General features: G+C 42.6%; 1 protein-coding gene across 4 annotated transcripts in view; it reads left to right on the top strand.

Moving 5' to 3' along the window:
• Window positions 1–20,563, top strand: part of eif4e3 (eukaryotic translation initiation factor 4E family member 3) — a 76,822-nt gene that overhangs the window by 24,254 nt on the left and 32,005 nt on the right. For 2 of the 4 annotated variants that reach the window (XM_067998901.1, XM_067998903.1), the window contains exon 2: window positions 7,043–7,115. The exons of the other annotated variants lie outside the window; for them this stretch is intronic. In XM_067998901.1, coding sequence (XP_067855002.1) covers window positions 7,043–7,115 — 73 coding nt within the window. The remainder of the gene's footprint in view (window positions 1–7,042; window positions 7,116–20,563) is intronic. 4 annotated transcript variants of the gene reach the window in all.

The raw sequence follows: 20,563 nt of genomic DNA, 5'->3' as shown, positions 1-20,563 counted from the left end.
AGCAACAAAGTTAATGGATGGGTTGAACTAATTAATTTTGTGCATACTAATTACAATGCATTAATACATTCTATTGGGTGTGGTCTAATTTGGATACCAAAACAAGAAATAATTTTTCATGTAAAGAACATCTTAATCAAGTCTTAAAGATGTCTCGACGTGTTATATAACCAATGCTGTTCTTCGAAGAATGCCATGGGATATTTTCCGCCACCAGAACAAGTTTAATGGCACCTCCCACAATGCAGCATTCCATCCGCATTTCCAGCAGAGGTCATTGAATAACAGTCAGGAGTGAGGACCGTAGCAAATCGAGGACAATTGTAATGCCCTGCCAATGATCAGCTAACTCTGCATAAGCAGAGGATCAAACTTGGGACCTTCCCAGGTTCGATCCTCTCTACTCGCTGCCATACCCAGCTGAATAATCAGGGGAGCCTTGACCAATTATTATATTTCTCCTTTCATATTTAAGACTTACATAATAATTGCTTAGGGAAGGGGAAAATGCTTGTCAAAGGCTTTAGAGTACCTGGCAGTAAATTGGATTTCTAATCGTTCTGTAATAACCATTCAAAAGTCTTCCTTAAATATATTACTGAAATGCACTTATCTTTCCCCCTTCACGGCTTGGTATTGAATATTGCAATGTGATAGCTTTGAATCATACATCAAAGTGTTTTGTGAAACTGGCATATTGCCATATGTAAAACTTGCTCAGTAGTAGCCGTCTAGTGCCATCTAGTGTCAATTTGATTCTGTACATTAAATTTGTAGCTTTTCATCTGCATTTCAGTGAAATGTTCACATTTTTTTTACACTTTTTGCTCTAAAAAGGGCTGAGCTTATAATTGAAAAACTATTGCCAGATTGTAATGTGTGTGCTGTAATAGATTTTTAAATATTTGGACCTTTGTACTTGGAACTTTTATGAGGGTGAAATGTCTGTCCATTTATCTTTGTCAACCAGTTAACTACTACTGGGGCATCCCGTTCTGAGTGGAAAATGCTTGAGCCTGGTTTTCAAGCAGTCTGTTTTGAAACTCAATCTGACAGAAGAGGATCTGCAATGCAAACCTTTCTGTACTTTCAATATGAACATTTATAACAGGATGGGTATGTGTATATGATGTATTCAGTAGTTGTGAGTACAAGATGAGAGAGTTGTGGGTGCACAAGGCTCAGGATTAAGGCATGGCAGAGATCAAGTGGCAGGCAAGGGCCAACGCCAACAGAAGTTGCAATCTCAAAGTGAGCTGTGGGAAAGGTTGAGGATGGAAATGGGAGGCCTGGGAGTGATTGGCAGGTTAGGGCTGATGGCAACCGGGTTAGGAAGGTGGAGGGTCTGCAGGTATCTGCACCCAAACTGTTGACTGTTTTCTCTTTACAGATGGTGACAGACCTCCTGCATATTTTCAGTACTTCCTGTTTTTATAAAGTATTAATTATTAAAGCTCAGTTTTTAATTTTATGGAATTAAAATTGACCAGAGGTCTCTGCACTTGGATGGACTTTGGGGCATTCATTAAATGATTGCTACAAAAAAATTTAGCTAACTTAAATGGAAATTATAGGTGCAGAGAAAGGATTATAGGGTGTATATTCTATACGTTAAACATAAAGTTAAGAAAAAGGTACAAGTTTCCTTTAGAAGCAAAAAAGTAAGTTATGGTGGGGGTGGGGGGCTATTGACACACACCCTATTGTACAATCTAAATTTTTGCATCTGAGTGAGAAAATTGTACTGAATTATTCTGTAAGATTATGGTAGATGCTACATCACCTCTGGTGCTTGAAGAATATTTTGGCCAAATTTCCAACATTCAGTCTATACATGTTAAAGGGTGTCAGACCATATGAACATATGAAAATGTCGGACAGGAAAAGACCAACTGGTCCATCTAGCCTGTTCCATAAAATTGTGATGCCTTATACGTCACGATACAGACTTTACCTACCCGGAACCATGTACAGTGAAACCTGTAAATTAGGGCCATCTAAGGGACTTGCACAGGTGTCCTTTATTTGCAGATATCCTTATTTTCAAAATGGTCATTGTATGTATAGTAAACCGGATGAGTTAAGTATCCCAGGATTGGCTATATCTCCTGCAGCGTTGTTTTTTTTCACCCTCACCTGGGATCATGCCTAATTCTGGAACCCTGCCAGCGGAATGTGATTTCAGTTCATTTTCTGTTTTTTGGGTTTCCCTGTTCTTTGCCATACTGGGATGCTTTTCCATTGAGGGAGGGATGTCATGATCCTGGGATCTGCTACATTGACAGCTTACACGGGGCGAGGTAGCTGCTGTGGGGCCAGAGTGCCTGGGAGATCCAAATTGGGGGGATTAATGTCCTGTCGACCCCTGTCCGGTTCTCCCCCTCTCCATGTGCTGCAGCTGCTAACGTTTGATGTGCTGGAAGATAGGTAGGGGGCTGTAAGTAGCTCATCAGTACCTGACTTGCTGGTAGAGTGAGATGTGTTGTGCCTGGTGCAGTTTCTGGCTTTTGTCAGGGTTCTTTACCCAGCATCCCGCTGCCGCCTCGCGCTGACCTGCGTGTCCCACGTTTTAAGTTGTAAATGGACTTGGTGCATTGAAGGCTGTCCGTAGTTCGTAATTTGCGAGTGTCCATGGTTTCAAGGTACAGCTTGTATCAGTTACAATACAAGTTATTTGGGACTGTCAATAAGTGTCTATTTTTTGGAAGTGCCCGTTTGAACCCATTTCATTGTAATCTGGGAAAGGTGAAAAACAAAATTAAAAACCCAGGCCAATTAGGGAAAAAATCTGGAAAATTTCTCTGTGACCCTTTTAGGTGATCAAATCTTGTCCAGGAGACCACATTGACCCTGACTTATATTACAGGGTACCTGTCTCTTGTACGCTGTGGTCTCCTCCCCAGTGAGAAACAGGTCCAGCTATCTGCAAGGTATACAACAAATCGGCTAACATCCAACATAGTTTTGCCCTTATGTAACTTGCAAATGTGACCGCTAGTCCTCCCTAACCTATCTAATTGAAATAATTTGTCCTCATAAACACAGTCTAGTCGCTTCCTTATTTTATAAACCTTGATCGAATCGCTTCTGAGTCTATGCTTCTCTAAAGTATACAGACCCAGTTCTATAAGCCTATCTGGGTAGCTAAGGTATTTTAAACTGGGAATCAATATTGTGGCCCTCCACTGTACCCTTTCCAGAGCTTTAAGATCCCCCACCATGCACGGGAACCAAAACTTGATATAGTATTCTAATTGATGCCTAATCAAGGTCTAGTACAAGGACAAAATTGTATGTTTTATTTTGTAGTGAATTGTCCTGTGAATACAACCATGCACCCTGTTTGCTTTAGATATAGCTTCATGGCATTGGTCGTGAACCTTTAGAGAGTGATGCATTATAAAGTCCAGATCTTTTCCTTTCACCACTTGCTTTAATTCCATTCCCTATAAGGTGTGTGTATATTTGGCATTAGACTTGCCCGGATTGCATAATACTATATACTTTTCTAAGTTATATATCATTTGCCAAACACGTGCCCATTCCCCAACATGTTGAGATCTGTTGGCAGTGGTTTAGCATTCTCTACAATGCTAACACTCACACATAGCTTTGTATCATCCGCAAACTTGCAAATCATTCCCTCAACACCTATATCTAGGTCATTAATGAAGATAGTAACAGCAAAGATCCCAACACCAATCCCTGTGAGACACGACTGGTAAGCAGATCCAAATCCATTGACAACAATTTTCTGCCTTCAGGCATTTAGCTCATTTTTAATCCACCACAGCAGATTACCACTAATTCCATAGGATTCTATCTTGTAGAGTAGACTCTTGTGAAGTACTTTATCAAGTCTAAGTAGACAATATCTACCATGTTGCACTCCTCCACTAACTTAGTACCTTCTTCAAAAAATTTGATCAAATTAAAGAGACACACTTTCTTTTCCAGAAGCCGTGTTGAGTGTCCCTGATGACGTCTTCTCTATCTAAGTGGTCATGTCGGGCATCTTCCATCGTACCTTCGAGCATCTTGCCCATAACTGAAGTCTAACTAATGGGCCTATAGTTATCCGGCTCTGCCTTATCACCCTTTTTAAAAATTGGAACTATATTAGCATCCTTCCAGTCTGAGGAAACAGCCCCCTATCCTAGCAAGCTAATTGAGATAAGGGCACTTACACTCAACAATTATAAATAGGAACTGGTCTGGATTTCTACCATATACATCCAAAGTTTATAAGATGCTCTATTTAGCTAATGCAAAATATCTTAGTTACGCATTGAGTCAATCAGCTTGGAATTACAGTAAAAGCCTGAGTGAAATGTGTTAACTACTTCTTCCTAGAAGTAAAATACAGAGATACATTAACTAATATGACTTATTCACAATATCCAAGTTAACAGGTTAAGCACTGCGAATTACGAGTAGGCACTTTGGTAGAGGTTCTCTTAATATCAGTGTTAACCCATTTATTTTAAAAGGGTTACTGCTGGCATTAAAGTAATGCCGATTGGAAAATCGAGGTTTTATTATTGTCAGGCTGTCAAAACCATGGGAGTCACTCTTGCCAAGTCCAATCTTGTCTGATAAATCTCCTGTGAAGTGCCTTGGGATGTTTTTACTACATTAAAGTTGCTATGCAAATGCTAGTTGTGGTTCTCGCCTAATATTGAGTGTGCATTTATAGTCGGGGTTGTTGGATAGTAATCAGGAGCAAGAACTCTGGTCATTTTTTCTTTTGTTGTTGGAGTCAATTGTAATGTCCCTAGTCTTGCCTGGCTGCAATCAGCTAACTGAATACAGAATGGAGATTGATTTTCCAAGAGTTTTAATGAGTTTTTTAAATTGCTGCTTGTTAAAGCAAAGTCTCTATTGCTGCTTACGTTATGAAACCTTGGCCTTTTTTCATCTTTCTGTCCCTATCCATTAAACATAGGGAAATTTGCATTACTACAACAATTGGTTGCATTTATATAGCACCTTTTAAACGTAGTAAAACGTCCTAAGGCGCTTCACAGGAGCGATCGTCAAACAAAACTTGACACCGAGCCACATAAGGAGACATTAGGACAGGTGACCAAAAGCTTGGTCAATGAGGTAGGTTTTAAGGAGTGCCTTAAAGGAGGAGGGAGAGGTTTAGGGAGGGAATTCCAGAGTTAGGGCCTGGATGGCTTGAATTTAATCTTATCTGTTTGGGTTTCCCATTGCTTCTGATTTACATCAGGTGAAAGCATTCGGGAAGGGCTGGATCCATGAGAGTGCCTTTATTGCACAGCTTGTGGGATTGGAAGAGCAGGAGTGCTTCATCCAGGCCCAACAAGCTCACCTAGCCGACAGGAGCCCCATGATCAGTCGCTGCCCTCCCACAATGGTAGTTCCCCACCTACCTCCAACTCTTCACCCGACCTCCAGCGACCTCTGATCTCCAAGTCCTGGCCCATCCCATCTCCACCCTGGCCAGCGATCCCTGCCGCTCTGCCTCCCGGCCGGTGATCCCTGACTACGGCCTGCCACAGGATTTCCTGCCCCAGCCTGTCAATCAGGCTGACTGCCAGGCGTGAAACCTAGAAGTAAAATTTATTGGCCTCATTTATTCGCCATCACAGATCGCGACCCGCCAACTTACCTTCCGGGTTTCGCACCCGAAAATCCCACCCCCCCCCACCCCACCCCACCCCAGGCTCCCTTCTCGGCTCAAAGTGAAAATTCTGCCCATGATCTCTTCGATCAGGTGGCAGACTTAACCCATTCTCGTTCTATGTTCTTGATTGAGGTTGCCTTAATAATTTTTCTTGGTTTGCTGGCAGAATTCTTTCTCTAGGTTCTAGCTATGGCTTTGCTCTATACTTCTATTAAAATCTAGCACTCTTCGATACTCCTGTATACTTCTGTGCTGACGAATCAGACTGTGCAATCTTAAATACCTTATTGTATGTACGGCATACTTAGACAATCTGACCAATCACTTTTCATCAAGGTTAAGATTCCAATTAAAATTGCATAATAGATCCATAGATTTTGGCTGTCTGATTAACTTTAGCTGTGCCAGATTCTTCACAAATCCACTTAATTAAAAATGAGCAAATTACACATTGATGAAATTGTTTGAAGGTTTAAGTGCGCCACACTATGATCAGTAGCTTGTCGATGGAGACAAAACCTTGTCTGGTATGAATCTCTTCTCTTGGCCTATTGCCTATTTATTGGTTTCGAGGCCACCCTTACAATACCAAGTTAATCCTGAGGTGTCAGATTTGGTAGCTGTTTTGCATAGTACAAAATCTACAATTGAAAATAGCTATCATCTAATGTTGTTATGATATTATTTGAAACTTGAACCCTTTTGCAGGCTGTACATTGCACTGGTGCCATTGCAGTTAAAAATGAGAAGTGTCAAATATCATTTACTTTTGGCATTATTTTTCACCCCAGTTATACATAAATAGTAAGTTCTGAATGTGCAAAACCCTGACAATACAGCTGTTATTGTGAGGTTCCACATGAACTATGTAAGTGGTATAGCATCCTCCAGTGTCAGGAACGTTGTATTGCAGGACTGTAATTTTTCCACAGATTTATTGGCATTTACAGTGTACTAGTATTTTCTGAAGGCTTAGAACTTATATCTGTGAAACATTTTAACTCAATTTTTAAACTCAAAATCATTCTTCATTGATAAAACTTCAGAAGGGATATGTCAAAACTGGTGTTTTCTGCTTTTAATCTTATTAGTACAAGACAGTGAAGTCTTGGAAACTGAAGTGAGAACTAATTTTAATGCAAGATTTGAGGTTTCGGGGAATTGGATTTGAACTGGAATGAATCAAATCCCAGCATGGTGGAATGTTGGTGGTCCAGAACTTTAGCCTGCAGAGTAGGCTTATATTCACATCGATAATTTGTTGAATTAGAATTTATAAAATGAATCAGAAATGGTAATCTCCTGTTGACTAAAGCACACAAACACTTCTGAGTAGAGAGCCTGCAATATGATTTTACTCTGAAATTAGTTTTACTTTTATTTTGTTTGTAGGTCAGTGCCTGGAACTACTGCAGCAGAATGTGAATCCAACCTGAAAAAAATTTACACTGTGCAAACTGTACAGGTGAGGAGAAAACAGTGGTATGTGGAAGAAGTGTATTAAATACAATTTTGCAACAAATTCAAAGTTAGCCAGTGTAAATCTACAAAATAAAAACCTCAAATATCACTCTTCTGTATACTGTTTCCAAAAGTTGAAGATCAGTGTATCCTAGTATTGCAGAGCATATTGGGGAAGAAGGGTATGTATCTCACCGAGGCTGGTTAAGAATTAATGGACCATGATCCACGTTCTAGAACTATGTAGTTACTAAAAAATGCATCTTAAATTACATTTAACTTTATAAATATCATTGGTATTTTTATGTTGTAACCCATATGGGAATTTTCTGCTCTGGTCTCCCAATGCACCTGCCACAAATCCTCCGTTGATCTCTTCCCTTGCTGCAATTGCAGACCTGAATCTCTCCTAGGCAGGCTAATGAAAACCGGACTCTGCCACCCCCATCATCATAATCAACAACAACAACTTGCATTTATATAGGGCCTTTAACGTAGTAAAACGTCTCAAGGCACTTCACAGGAGCATTATCAAACAAAATTTGACACCAAGCCACATAAGGAGATATCAGGATAGGTGACAAAAAGCTTGGTCAAAGAGGTAGGTTTTAAGGAATGTCTTAAAGAAGGAGAGAGAGGTAGAAAGCCAGAGAGATTTAGGGAGGGAATTCCAGAGCTTAGGGCCTAGGCAGCTGAAGGCTGGCAAGCTCTGGTCTATCTGGGCATGTGTTGGCTTTCCCAGAGCATCAACACCAATTGCCTCATTTCCCTTTGCCAGCACACCTCCAAAGCACCCCTTAAGCCTCCTCCATGTTTTTCTCTCCATTCCCCTTGTCACAGGTCTCCCATTGCCCAACTACTCTGCATCAGCTGTTAAAATGGCCACTCCCTTGAGATCAAGGCTCTCCTCATCCATGACTTCATCCTGGTCTATTGACTCGCTGAACCAGGCCAAATCTGGCTCACTGACACCTTCCCCGATATTGAGGCAGTCTTGGTTGGAATGATGGCAGCCTAGTTTTGCAGGGCTATAAGATAGTTCTGATTCCCAGTTTTTAACTTCTATGGTAATGATTGTTAGCTTAAGAAGAAAAGTAAATCCCTGGAATAAATTTTAGGTGAGTGAAAAATACTCCAAATATTTTTTTCCTGGAGTATTACAATTGAATCGTATTTGCTTTGGGTATAATGAAAGATTGAAGAATAGGGTTAGGTGGCTTGTTGTGATATCTGCATGAAACCAACCAAATTGCTTAAAAGATTTTCAAAACTATCTTCTGAATATTGGGCAATATTTTAGTCTTTTTATTGTGTCCCTTTAAACCCCCTTTTACCCCCATCCCACCTAGCATATATGTCAGAAGAGCTCTGATATACTTTTGATGGACAAATCAATCAGGTTACAGAAAGAAAATTAAAAAGTTAAAATAAAAACTGGGACAGAGAGAACGGGGGGAAAAGAAGTCAACTGGGTGAGCACAACTACACTCAACACCAGTCATTACATAGCAGCAATCAGAGCAAATAAAATGGTCAGATTTATTGCCCCTCATACCAAAATTGTTTATGGCTCTGATCAGCCTCCACCTTAAGTACTGCATTCATTTCTGGTCACCAAGGTACAATGGAAATGTTCACACCCTAAAAGCAGTATAGAGCAGAGCCATGAGGCTGATCCCTAATGCCGGGGCAGAACTAAGTTATGAGAAGGATGAGGAGCAACTGTGGAGTTGGGGGAACAATCCTGTTCCTGCTGGCTCCATAGGAAGGTTTTTGGAAAAATGAGTATTAAACGAAACTTACTTTTATTTAGTGGCTGTTGATTAATCTTGAGTGGGGAAGACCCAACACCTGCCCCACTCATTGCTGCCCAATTTCTGAGGGGACCTAAAATAGGCGTTTGGCCCCTTATTTACATATGTGAAGGACCCGACGCCTGTTTTTGCTGGCCGCCAGGAACGCCCGAAAATGGCCCGACCTAATTTCGGGTCAGACGTTTTTCAAGCGTCCTCCGGTCACAGGACATTAGTCCTCAGAATTGGGTCTTGTTGCTCCCGTTTTATGCCCGTAAAACTGACGCAAAGAGATCCAATTTCTACCCCAAAATCTCTGGAATCATTTAAGGGGCAATTGAATGCTATGATGGTGAGACCATAGACTTCTGTGGAAGGATGGGCTGAGTAGACTTTCTCATCTGTTACTTATCTTTGTGACAAGTTTTCATTTTTACATTTCATTTTATGCATTTAGTATAGTAATTTAGGGTTATATTCAGTATCACCACATGTAAGCTAAAAACAATCAAAACCAGTCAGTCTAAGGCGTTTCCTTGAACCTGACAACTGGGAAATGATTCAGTTTATCTAAATGATCAGAAAAAATTTAACACTAAGAAATTGGATACAATGTGCACTATAAGATGAATGGCATAGAATTTGGATGTAGTGGTCCAGAAAGGGACCTGGGATTAATAGTGAAAATGCCGCTGTCTGTGTAGTGAGGCAGTTAATAAAGCTAACAAAATGCTGGGATATGTAGCCAGAACAGTGGAGTATAAATTTTACTGAGGTTATGCTGCATAATATGCTGGTCAGATCACATCGGAGTATTGTAAATGGCAACCAGAATTGTATACAAGCATTGAAGAAGGCAAAGAGAAGAGCAACAAGAATGTTTCCAAATGCAAGATGGATGTCCTTTGAGGAAAGGATTAATAGCTTTGGACCAGCAGCAAAGCCTCCATTTGAAGCATGACTGCTGAACTTCTTTGGCAGTTTTAGTATTTGATTCCCACAACTGTGAGAAGACAAGTTTCTGTGTTGAAAAGTTATACCTGCTTCTTGCCTCTGGGTAGTACTGTGCAGAAACAGTGTGTTGGGATTATATCATGTAGGCAGCAGGAGATATTTTTTTAAATTCATTCATTGGATGTGGGTGTCGCTGGCAAGGCCAGCATTTATTGCCCATGCCTAATTGCCCTTGAGAAGGTGGTGGTGAACCACCACCTTGAACCGCTGCAATCCATGTGATGAAGGTATTCCCACAGTGCTGTTAGGTAGGGAGTTCTAGGATTTTGACCCAGCGACGATGAAGGAACGGTGATATATTTTTAAGTCAGGATGGTGTGTGACTTGGAGGGGAACGTGCGGGTGGTGGTGTTCCCATGCGTCTGCTGCCCTTGTCCTTCTAGGTGGTAGAAGTCGTGGGTTTGGGAGGTGCTGTTGAAGAAGCCTTGGCGAGTTGCTGCAGTGCATCTTGTAGATGGTACACACTGCAGCCACGGTGCGCCGGTAGTGAAGGGAGTGAATGTTTAAGGTGGTGGATGGGGTGTCAATCAAGCAGGCTGCTTTGTCTTGCATGGTGTCGAGCTTCTTGAGTATTGTTGGAGCTGCACTCGTCCAGGCAAGTGGACAGTATTCCATCACACTCCTGACTTGTGCCTTGTAGATGGTGGAAAGGCTTTGGGGAGGTGAGTCACTCGCCTCAGAATACCCAGCCTCTGACTTGCTCTTGTAACCACAGTATTTATGTGGCTGGTCCAGTTTAGTTTCTGGTCAATGGTGACCCCCAGGATGTTGATGGGGGATTCGGCGATGATAATGCCATTGAATGTCAAGGGGAGGTGGTTAGACTCTCTCTTGTTGGAGATGGTCATTGCTCGGCACTTGTCTGGCGCGAATGTTACTTGCCACTTATCTGCCCAGGCCTGGATGTTGTCCAGGTCTTGCTGCATGCAAGCACGGACTGCTTCATTATCTGAGGGTTTGCGAATGGCGCTGAACACTGTAATGCTCAGCAAACATCCCCACTTCTGACCTTATGATGGAGGGATGGTCTTTGATGAAGCAGCTGAAGATGGTTGGGCCTAGGACACTGCCCTGAGGAACTCCTGCAGCAGTGTCCTGGGGCTGAGATGATTGGCCTCCAACAACCACTACAGTCTTTCTTTGTGCTAGGTATGACTCCAGCCACTGGAGAGTTTTCCCCCTGATTCCCATTGACTTCAATTTTACTAGGGCTCCTTGATGCCACACTTCGTCAAATGCTGCCTTGATGTCAAGGGCAGTCACTCTCACCTCACCTCTGGAATTCAGCTCTTATGTCCATGTTTGGACCAAGGCTGTAATGAGGTCTGGAGCCAAGTGGTCCTGGCGGAACCCAAACTGAGCATCGGTGAACAGGTTATTGGTCAGTAAATGCCGCTTGATAGCACTGTCGCCGTCGTCTTCCATCACTTTGTTGTTGATTGAGAGTAGACTGATGGGGCGGTAATTTGCCGGATTGGATTTGTCCAGCTTTTTTTGGACAGGACATGCCTGGGCAATTTTCCACATTGCCAGGTAGATGCCAGTGTTGTAGCTGTACTGGAACAGTGTGGCTAGAGGCGCTGCTAGTTCTGGAGCACAATTCTTCAGCACTACAGCTGGGATTTTGTCAAGGCCCATAGCCGTTGCTGTATCCGGTGCACTCAGCCGTTTCTTGATATCAAGTGGAGTGAATCAAATTGGCTGAAGACTGGCTTCTGTGATGGTGGAGATCTCTGGAGGAGGTCGAGATAGATCATCCATTCGGCACTTCTGGCTGAAGATGGTTGCAAACACTTCAGCCTTGTCTTTTGCACTCTCATGCTGGGCTTCGCCATCATTGAGGATGGGGATGTTCACGGAGCAGCCTCCTCCTGTTGTTTAACTGTCCACCACCATTCACGATTGGATGTGGCAGGACTGCAGAGCTTTGATCTGATCCATTGGTTGTGGGTTAGCTTAGCTCTGTCCAAAGCATACTGCTTCCGCTGTTTAGCGTGCATGTTGTCCTGTGTTGTAGCTTCACCAGGTTGGAACCTCATTTTTAGTGCAATTCAGCAAACTTAAAAGGGATGTTGTTTTGATCTAGACCCCACTAAAGGAAAACAAGGTCTTGACCAATAGCTGGTGCCTTTGGATGAGCAGTAAGTTGATGTAGAGTAATTTAGCAATTGGGAAATTTTGGATATGAGGAAATGTGATAGGATTAAGATCAGCAATGTGCGCATGTTCCCCAGTGCTTTTCTCTCTCTTCTCCCCACTCTCCTTTCCTCTCCCCACCCCTGCCCCCCCACCCCCAAACCGGGTTTGTTTGTTAGATACCTGGCAGATAGTGTGTTTGAAAACAAGCTTCCTCCAGTATTACATCGGTTTTTTTTTAAAGTTTGATCTTGATTAATTTTGTAAAATCCAATACATTAGATTAGGAAGTGGGAAGTGGCAATATACAATTAAAAGGTGTTCTGATGTATTTTGTTAGTTTAGACATTAAAACTGAAGAACAAGTGAGCAGCACTTTAATATGGTGAGACTTGGGCTCGTGCCCATGATCCCTACATCGTAAAGTCTAAAATAAGTGTTATCCTCGTGCAAAAAAAGAAACGAGATCAGAATGAGAAAATGAAAAAAAGGCTGAGTTACAGGTTAGTCACATTTGTACATTAAGGTGTGCATCCAGGAGATATGTGGGCTGTCGGCAACAGCAGAATTGTACACTACCGCAGCTTGTAACTGGCTTTTCCCCTGCTCCTTGATCATCAAGACAGAAGACCAACCCTGATTGAATACAATTTGTGGAAGAGTGTGCCAGGAGTAGTAACAGGCATACCTTAGAATAAAGTATCAAGCTAGTGAAGCTACCAGGCAGAGTTACCTGTCTGCCAAATACCAAGAACAGTAGGCTACAGACAGAGCTACACAGTCCAACGATCAACCAATTAGAGCAAAGCTCTGTAGCCCTACTACATCCAGTCAAAAATGGTGGTGGACAACCAAGCAAAGCAGGAGGAAGAGACTCCATGAGCATCCCACACTCAACCATGGTGGTGTCCACCACATGCACGCATGAGACAAGGCTGAAGTGCTTTCAGCCAAAAGTGCCGAATGAATAATCCTTCTTGGCCTTCTCCTGAGGCCCCCACTATCTTAGATGTCCAGCCAATTTGTTTCACTCCACGTGACATTAAGTAGTGGCTAATGAATGCACTGGACACACCAAATGTTATAGGCCCAACTTCATCTCAGCTGCAGTGATGAAGGCCTATGCACCAGAGCTCACCGGTCCCCTAGCAAAACTGTTGATTGTAGCTATGACATTGACATTGATCCAGTAATATGGAAGATTGTCTGGGTGCGTTCTATTTACAAAAAAAAACAGAATAAATCTAACCCAGCCAATTACTGTCCTATCAGCCTCCTTCCAATCATCAGTAAAGTGATGGAAGGAGTCATCAATAGAGCCATCAATCAACACCAACTCACAAAAACTCAGTTTGGGTTCTGCCAGAAGCTTTCAACCCCAGATCTTATTACAGCCTTGATCAGGCATCCAATGTACTTCAAGGAAGGAAGCCTGCCCATGTTGCCCAGTCTGGTTTATATATGACTCCAGTCCTACACCAACATGGTTGACTCTGAAGTGGTCTAACAAGTTACTCGGTTGTTTCAAACCACTACAAAGCAATCCTTCTCAGGCAACTAGAGAAGGGCGATACATGCTGGCCTTGTCAGCGATGTCCCACATTCCGAGGATGAAATAAAAAAATCAATGCAAGAACTGAATGCCAGAGGTGAGGTGAGAGTAGCTGCCCTTGACATTAGAATAGCATTCAACCAAGTACGGCACCAAAGATCCCTAGAAATGTTGTGGCTAGTGGGAGGTCAAAAACTTATCCGCAGTTGGAGTCATACGTGACACAAAGGAAAATGGTCGTGGTTGCTGGAGGCCAGTCATCGCAGTCCGAGTTCATCAAATTACATCGAAACTACAGCACAGTAACTGGCCATTCGGCCCAACTGGTCTATGCCGGCGTTTATGCTCCATACGAGCCTCCTCCCTTCCTACTTCATCTAACTCTATCAGCATACCCTTCTATTCCTTTCTCCCTCACATATTTATCTAGCTTCCCCTTACTGCATCTATGCTATTTGCCTCAACTACTCCTTATGGTAGCGCATTCCACATTCTTACCACTTTTTGGGTAAAGAAGTTTCTCCTGAATTCCCTATTGGATTTATTGGCAACTATTTTATATTTATAACCTCTAGTTTTGGACTCCCCCACAAGTGGAAACATTTTCTCTGTCTATCCTATCAAACCCTTTCATTATCTTAAAGACCTCTATCAGGTCACCCCTCAGCCTTCTCTTTTCTACAGAAAAGAGCCCCAGCCTGTTCAACCTTTCCTGATAAGTATATCCTTTCAGTTCTAGTATCATCCTTGTCAATCTTTTTTGCACCCTCTCCAATGCCTCTATATCCTTTCTATAATATGGAGACCAAAACTGTGCACAATACTCCAAGTGTGGTCTAACCAAGGATCTATACAAGTTTAACGTAACTTCGCTGCTTTTGAATTCTATCCCTCTAGAAATGAACCTCAGTGCTCGATTTGCCTTTTTTTATGGCCTTATTAACCTGTGTCAACACTTTGATTTGTGGATCCCTTTGCTCCTCTATCCCCATTTTATTATCCAAGCAGCATTATTCCTATTCTTCCTACCGAAATGCACCACCTCACACTTACCTATATTGAAATTCATTTGCCAATTACATGCCCATTCTGCAAGTTTATTAATGTCCCCTTGCATTTTGACGCATTCGTCCTTTGTATTAACTACACCCCCCAATTTGGTGTCATCTGCAAATTTTGAAATTGTACTTCCAATTCCCAAATTCCTCAGGGAAGTGACCTTAGCCTAGCCGTTTTTGGCTGCTTCATCAATTACTTTCCCTCCATAAGGTCAGGAGTGGGACTGTTCGTTGACTATTCCAGAGCGTTCAACTTTATTCACAACTCCTAACCGTGAAGGCTAGATACTCTGTGATCAGTTTCTCACCTCCTGACTTTTCATAGCCTCTCCATCATCTACCACCTCTCCACCATGTCAGGAGTGTGATGGAATATTCACCACTCGCATGGATGGATGCAACCACACCTTTTAGTCAGCTGGTTTATGATTCTACTCTCCTCAGTGTTGATATACTTACCTCGCTGTTGTTTTTGTTTCTTTGAACTTTGTGGATCTGGAAGATCGGAAAAGGCTGCTCCCCCACTCACTTAGAACCTTTTTCCACCAATGAAGGAGCACCAAACTCCAGAAAAGTAAAACCACCACCGGCTGAAATACTGTTTTAAGTGCACAAATAGGAAATGAGTCACTGAGGACTTGACTGGGTATTTGGAGCTTACAAGTTGTTGTTTGAACATCCCTGTTTTAATGGAACTATTGGTCCTATACTTTATCTCCCTCACATTTCCCCCAGGCCCCAGTAGAAAAGTGCCTACCTTCCACTTAGCAACTGCATTTGAAATTTGGCAGTTCATGATCTGCGTCAGTGCTTGTGTAGACCTATTGCTCAGTGCAACATGTTGAAATTGAAAACTTTCATAAATACACAGAAGTAACTGGTGTCTGGTTTACATTTTAGAAATTTCTGCACTCCTACTTAAAAGCCAGATTGGTGCAAAACTGGATTGGTGGCAACTCTATTTGAAACTGTGGCAAATGGTGCTGAGAATGCAATGAATCAGTGGAATGAAGGATGAGCTAAAGAAAAAAATAAGTGGGATGCTGCTGAGTGGGATCAATTGAGTAAAAATGTGAAAAATGTTAGAACCATAATATCAAATAGGCAAGACAAATATATCCCAAAGATGGATAAATGTAAGCTAAATTAGCAATCCCCAAAGTGGCTGAACACAGAAATCAAGATGAAGGAAAACTTACTAAAGAGAGCTTGCAGAGAAAAGGGAGGGAAAGAACTTAGAAAGGAATTTGAAAAAAAAAGGATTTGGGGGTGTAAAAAGGTGATGATAAATGTTTGAAATGATTTATGAGACAAGGTGGTGGAATCAAAGACATTAGATGAGTTGAAGATGCAGTTCAATGCGAGGCTGAGCGAGATGAAGTATTAGAGGAAAAAGTTCAGTGGGCCATCCTTGACTTCTCTCATTTTATAATTTTGTCAAATATGGAGATTTTTTCCATATCATTAACTGTCTGTTAAATAATATTCAATACTTTCTGTATACTGACCAGCATGTTCTAATTTAGTAATTTACCACAAATGTAGGGCAACAAATTGTGCTTGTCAATCACTCAAATGTAAATGTTGGCTTAAATCTGCACTAAACCAGCAGTTAGACCTGTAATTCATAACATTGTCCACCAGATGCTTCAATATTAGCCAGCAACTTGTTTTTACTGAATGAAATATAACATAAATGATATCAATTTGCAGAACTGGTCAACCTTCTGTAGTTTAATTAGTTACACCTTCAGAGTGTTTAATTACTAATTAAAACCTCGTACAATGTAAGCATGCAATGTATAGAAGTAATTTTTGAAAAAAAATAATGCATAATAATAAAGGTACATGTCCCTTACCTGGACTTCACTGAGTAAATTGGTGTTCCCACTTAATATTTTTTCCAGTGACATTAATACAGGTTGCCCAAAAATAATCCTCAAAAATCCCAGTAATTGCTGCTGTTAAAATAAAATCAATATTAACTCCTTTGGTGGCTCAGTTGATAAAATATGCAGCTTGAGCAATAGAGACTGTACGATACCAGGTTTCATTACTGGTCTGTACTGAGTTAGATGAGCTTAGCCTGGTGGTAGTTGGGATATTTAAGTTGGCCTCAGAATTCTCAGCCAAAGTTCTGTCTCCTGATCACTTTCCAATGATCCATGCTGGAAACTGCTTATGTAAACATCTGGTAAGGGCAGGATCGGGCTCTCCTACGATGTCTCCCTCAATTTAATAGCCTACCAACACTCTTACTCTGGGCTCACTCTCTTTTAATTGGTTATTTTCTACCTTTAATTCTACTTTCATCATTCACTGATATCATACAAAATCTTCCTTCCACTTCAATTTTCTTTCTAGTTACATTCTACCAAAATAAAATTGCTACTCATTGCATTACAGACCTCATTACAGCCTTGGTCCAAACATGGACAAAAGAGCTGAATTCCAGAGGTGAGGTGAGGGTGACTGCCCTTGACATCAAGGCAGCATTTGACTGAGTGTGGCACCAAGGAGCCCTAGTAAAATTGAAGTCAATGGGAATCAGGGGGAAAACTCTCCAGTGGCTGGAGTCATACCTAGCACAAAGGAAGATGGTAGTCGTTGGAGGCCAATCATCTCAGCCCCAGGACATTGCTGCAGGAGTTCCTCAGGGCAGTGTCCTAGGCCCAACCATCTTCAGCTGCTTCATCAATGACCTTCCCTCCATTATAAGGTCAGAAATGGGGCTGTTCGCTGATGATTGCACAGTGTTCAGTTGCATTCGCAACCCCTCAGATAATGAAGCAGTCCGAGCCAGCATGCAGCAAGACCTGGACAACATCCAGGCTTGGGCTGATAAGTGGCAAGTAGCATTCGCGCCAGACAAGTGCCAGACAATGACCATCTCCAACAATGTGGAGATGCCGGTGATGGACTAGGGTTGACAAATGTAAGGAATCTTACAACACCAGGTTATAGTCCAACTGTTTTATTTGAAAATCACAAGCTTTCGGAGGCTTTCTCCTTCGTCAGGTGAGTGTGGGATTCGGATTCCATGGAAGGTTGCCGCATTTATAGTCAGAGAACAATACCTGGTGATTACAGATAATCTTTCCAACTGCCCGTTGTCAAGGCAATCAAAGTGTTCAGACAGAGAGATGTTACATACAGGACCACCGAATACACAAACGGCCAGAACAAAAGACAGACAGACAGAGAGAGAGAGAGAGAGAAACATCCGAAAGGAAGAGAAAGACAGAGAACGACCCATTGTATTAAAAACAGATAACTTTTTTTCGCTGGTGGGGTTACGTGTAGCGTGACATGAACCCAAGATCCCGGTTGAGGCCGTCCTCATGGGTGCGGAACTTGGCTATCAATTTCTGCTCGACGATTTTGCGTTGTCGTGTGTCTCGAAGGCCGCCTTGGAGAACGCTTACCCGAAGATCGGTGGCTGAATGTCCTTGACTGCTGAAGTGTTCCCCGACTGGGAGGGAACCCTCCTGTCTGTTCCCTCCCAGTCGGGGAACACTTCAGCAGTCAAGGACATTCAGCCACCGATCTTCGGGTAAGCGTTCTCCAAGGCGGCCTTCGAGAAACACGACAACGCAAAATCGTCGAGCAGAAATTGATAGACAAGTTCCGCACCCATGAGGACGGCCTCAACCGGGATCTTGGGTTCATGTCACGCTACACATAACCCCACCAGCGAAAACAAGTTCTGTTTTTAATACAACGGGTCATTGTCTTTCTCTTCCTTTCGGATGTTTGTTTTTCTCTCTCTCTCTCTCTCTCTGTCTGTCTTTTGTTCTGGCCGTTTGTGTATTCGGTGGTCCTGTAGGTAACATCTCTCTGTCTGAACACTTTGATTACCTTGACAACGGGCAGTTGGAAAGATTATCGGTAATCACCAGGTATTGTTCTCTGACTATAAATGCGGCAACCTTCCATGGAATCCGAATTCCACACTCACCTGATGAAGGAGAAAGCTTCTGAAAGCTTGTGATTTTCAAATAAAACAGTTGGACTATAACCTGGTGTTGTAAGATTCCTTACATTTGTCATCTCCAACAAGAGAGAGTCTAACCACCTCCCCTTGACATTCAACGGCATTACCATTGCCGAATCCCCCACCATCAACATCCTGGGGGTCACCATTGACCAGAAACTTAACTGGACCAGCCATATAAATACTGTGGCTACAAGAGCAGGTCAGAGGCTGGGTATTCTGCGGCGAATGACTCGCCTCCTGACTCCCCAAAGCCTTTCCACTATCTACAAGGCACAAGTCAGGAGTGTGATGGAATACTCTCCACTTGCCTGGATGAGTGCAGCTCTAACAACACTCAAGAAGCTCGACACCATCCAGGACAAAGCAGCCCACTTGATTGGCACCCCATCCACCACCCTAAACATTCATTCCCTTCACCACCGACGCACAGTGGCTGCAGTGTGTACCATCCACAGGATGCACTGCAGCAACTCGCCAAGGCTTCTTCGACAGCACCTCCCAAACCCGCGACCTCTACCACCTAGAAGGACGAGCAGCAGGCACGTGGGAACAACACCACCTGCACGTTCCCCTCCAAGTCACACACCATCCCGACTTGGAAATATATCGCTGTTCCTTCATCGTCGCTGGGTCAAAATCCTGGAACTCCCTTCCTAATAGCACTGTGGGAGAACCTTCACCACACGGACTGCAATGGTTCAAGAAGGCGTCTCACCACCACCTTCTCAAGGGCAATTAGGGATGGGCAATAAATGCCAGCGACGCCCACATCCTATGAACAAATTTTTAAAAATTCCAGCAAAAGAAAATTTCCAAGATATCGATACCAATCTTCACCCCACTATATACCCCTTAAAAATAACATTTCATATAACACAAAAAGTCACAAAATCTAAAATCTACCCAAAGCATAGCTCCAACTAGCCACATCTAACTCCCCACAACCTGTAGGACTCGCTGCACCAGGCCTCTGCACATCCTAGACTCTTATCATCCCCCACAATTAGGGTTCCCCACATGACCAGGTGATTGGATGCTGTGTTCCAATGCACAGTGCCCTCGTGAGACAGTTCACTAAAGCCACCGCTCCAGTCCATGTGAAAAGGAAAGTGCTTTTTCGTGGTTTGCTTGCTGCTTATGTTTTCCATGACCCACTACCTTCTGGTTTTTTTTAAACATTAGGGCCTGCAGCCTCCTAATTTCTTGCTCTGGCTGCAATTTTCCCACATGGCAGGAAATAGGACAAAAATTGTCTGAGAAATGAACAGGAGAGCAAGGTAAAACCGAAGGTGAAGAAAGGAGAGAAATAGGAAAACATGAGGGGAGTCCGAGCTTTTTTTTTGCTGTCTTACTGATTCCAATATACTAAGGTTGACGAGAACAAGAATATTTTGTGAGGGGGTGCGGGAAGATGCAGACTAATAACATTAATAAACGATCTACCCTTAGATGATCCCGATATGTGCATGTGCAGGGGTCCCATCTTTGATCGAGTTCTCAACTTCATTTCAGCAGCACAGCAATCCAAGCAATGGGCAGACAGATAGAGAGGCACAAACACACAGGCAGTGTGCTTGTGGTGGGGCAGAGGGAGAGAGCTGCTTTTGAGCTTATGGTGGAGGGTAATGAATGAAACGCTCACATGCGCGCGCACAAACATCCTTTGCTGGAGGAAAACAAAATCCCTGTTGTGGGTGGAGCATTGCTTATTCTGCTAGTAGTGGGAGGGTTGGTTGCTGATGAGACTTGGGTAACTTTTATTATAGAACAGCACCTCCTCAAACTTATTGAGCATTGCCATGCGAGATCTATTGTACTGTATTTTATAATCTTACTGAAAAGTTAAACCTTTCAGCAACTTTAGCATAATGACCGTTTCAATATATCATAGTATGTTACAAC

This window comes from Heptranchias perlo, chromosome 17, assembly GCF_035084215.1.
Source record: "Heptranchias perlo isolate sHepPer1 chromosome 17, sHepPer1.hap1, whole genome shotgun sequence".
Classification (NCBI taxonomy): domain Eukaryota; kingdom Metazoa; phylum Chordata; class Chondrichthyes; order Hexanchiformes; family Hexanchidae; genus Heptranchias; species Heptranchias perlo.
Note: the sequence above shows the minus strand (reverse complement) of the source record. Positions and strands in the feature narration are given on the sequence as shown.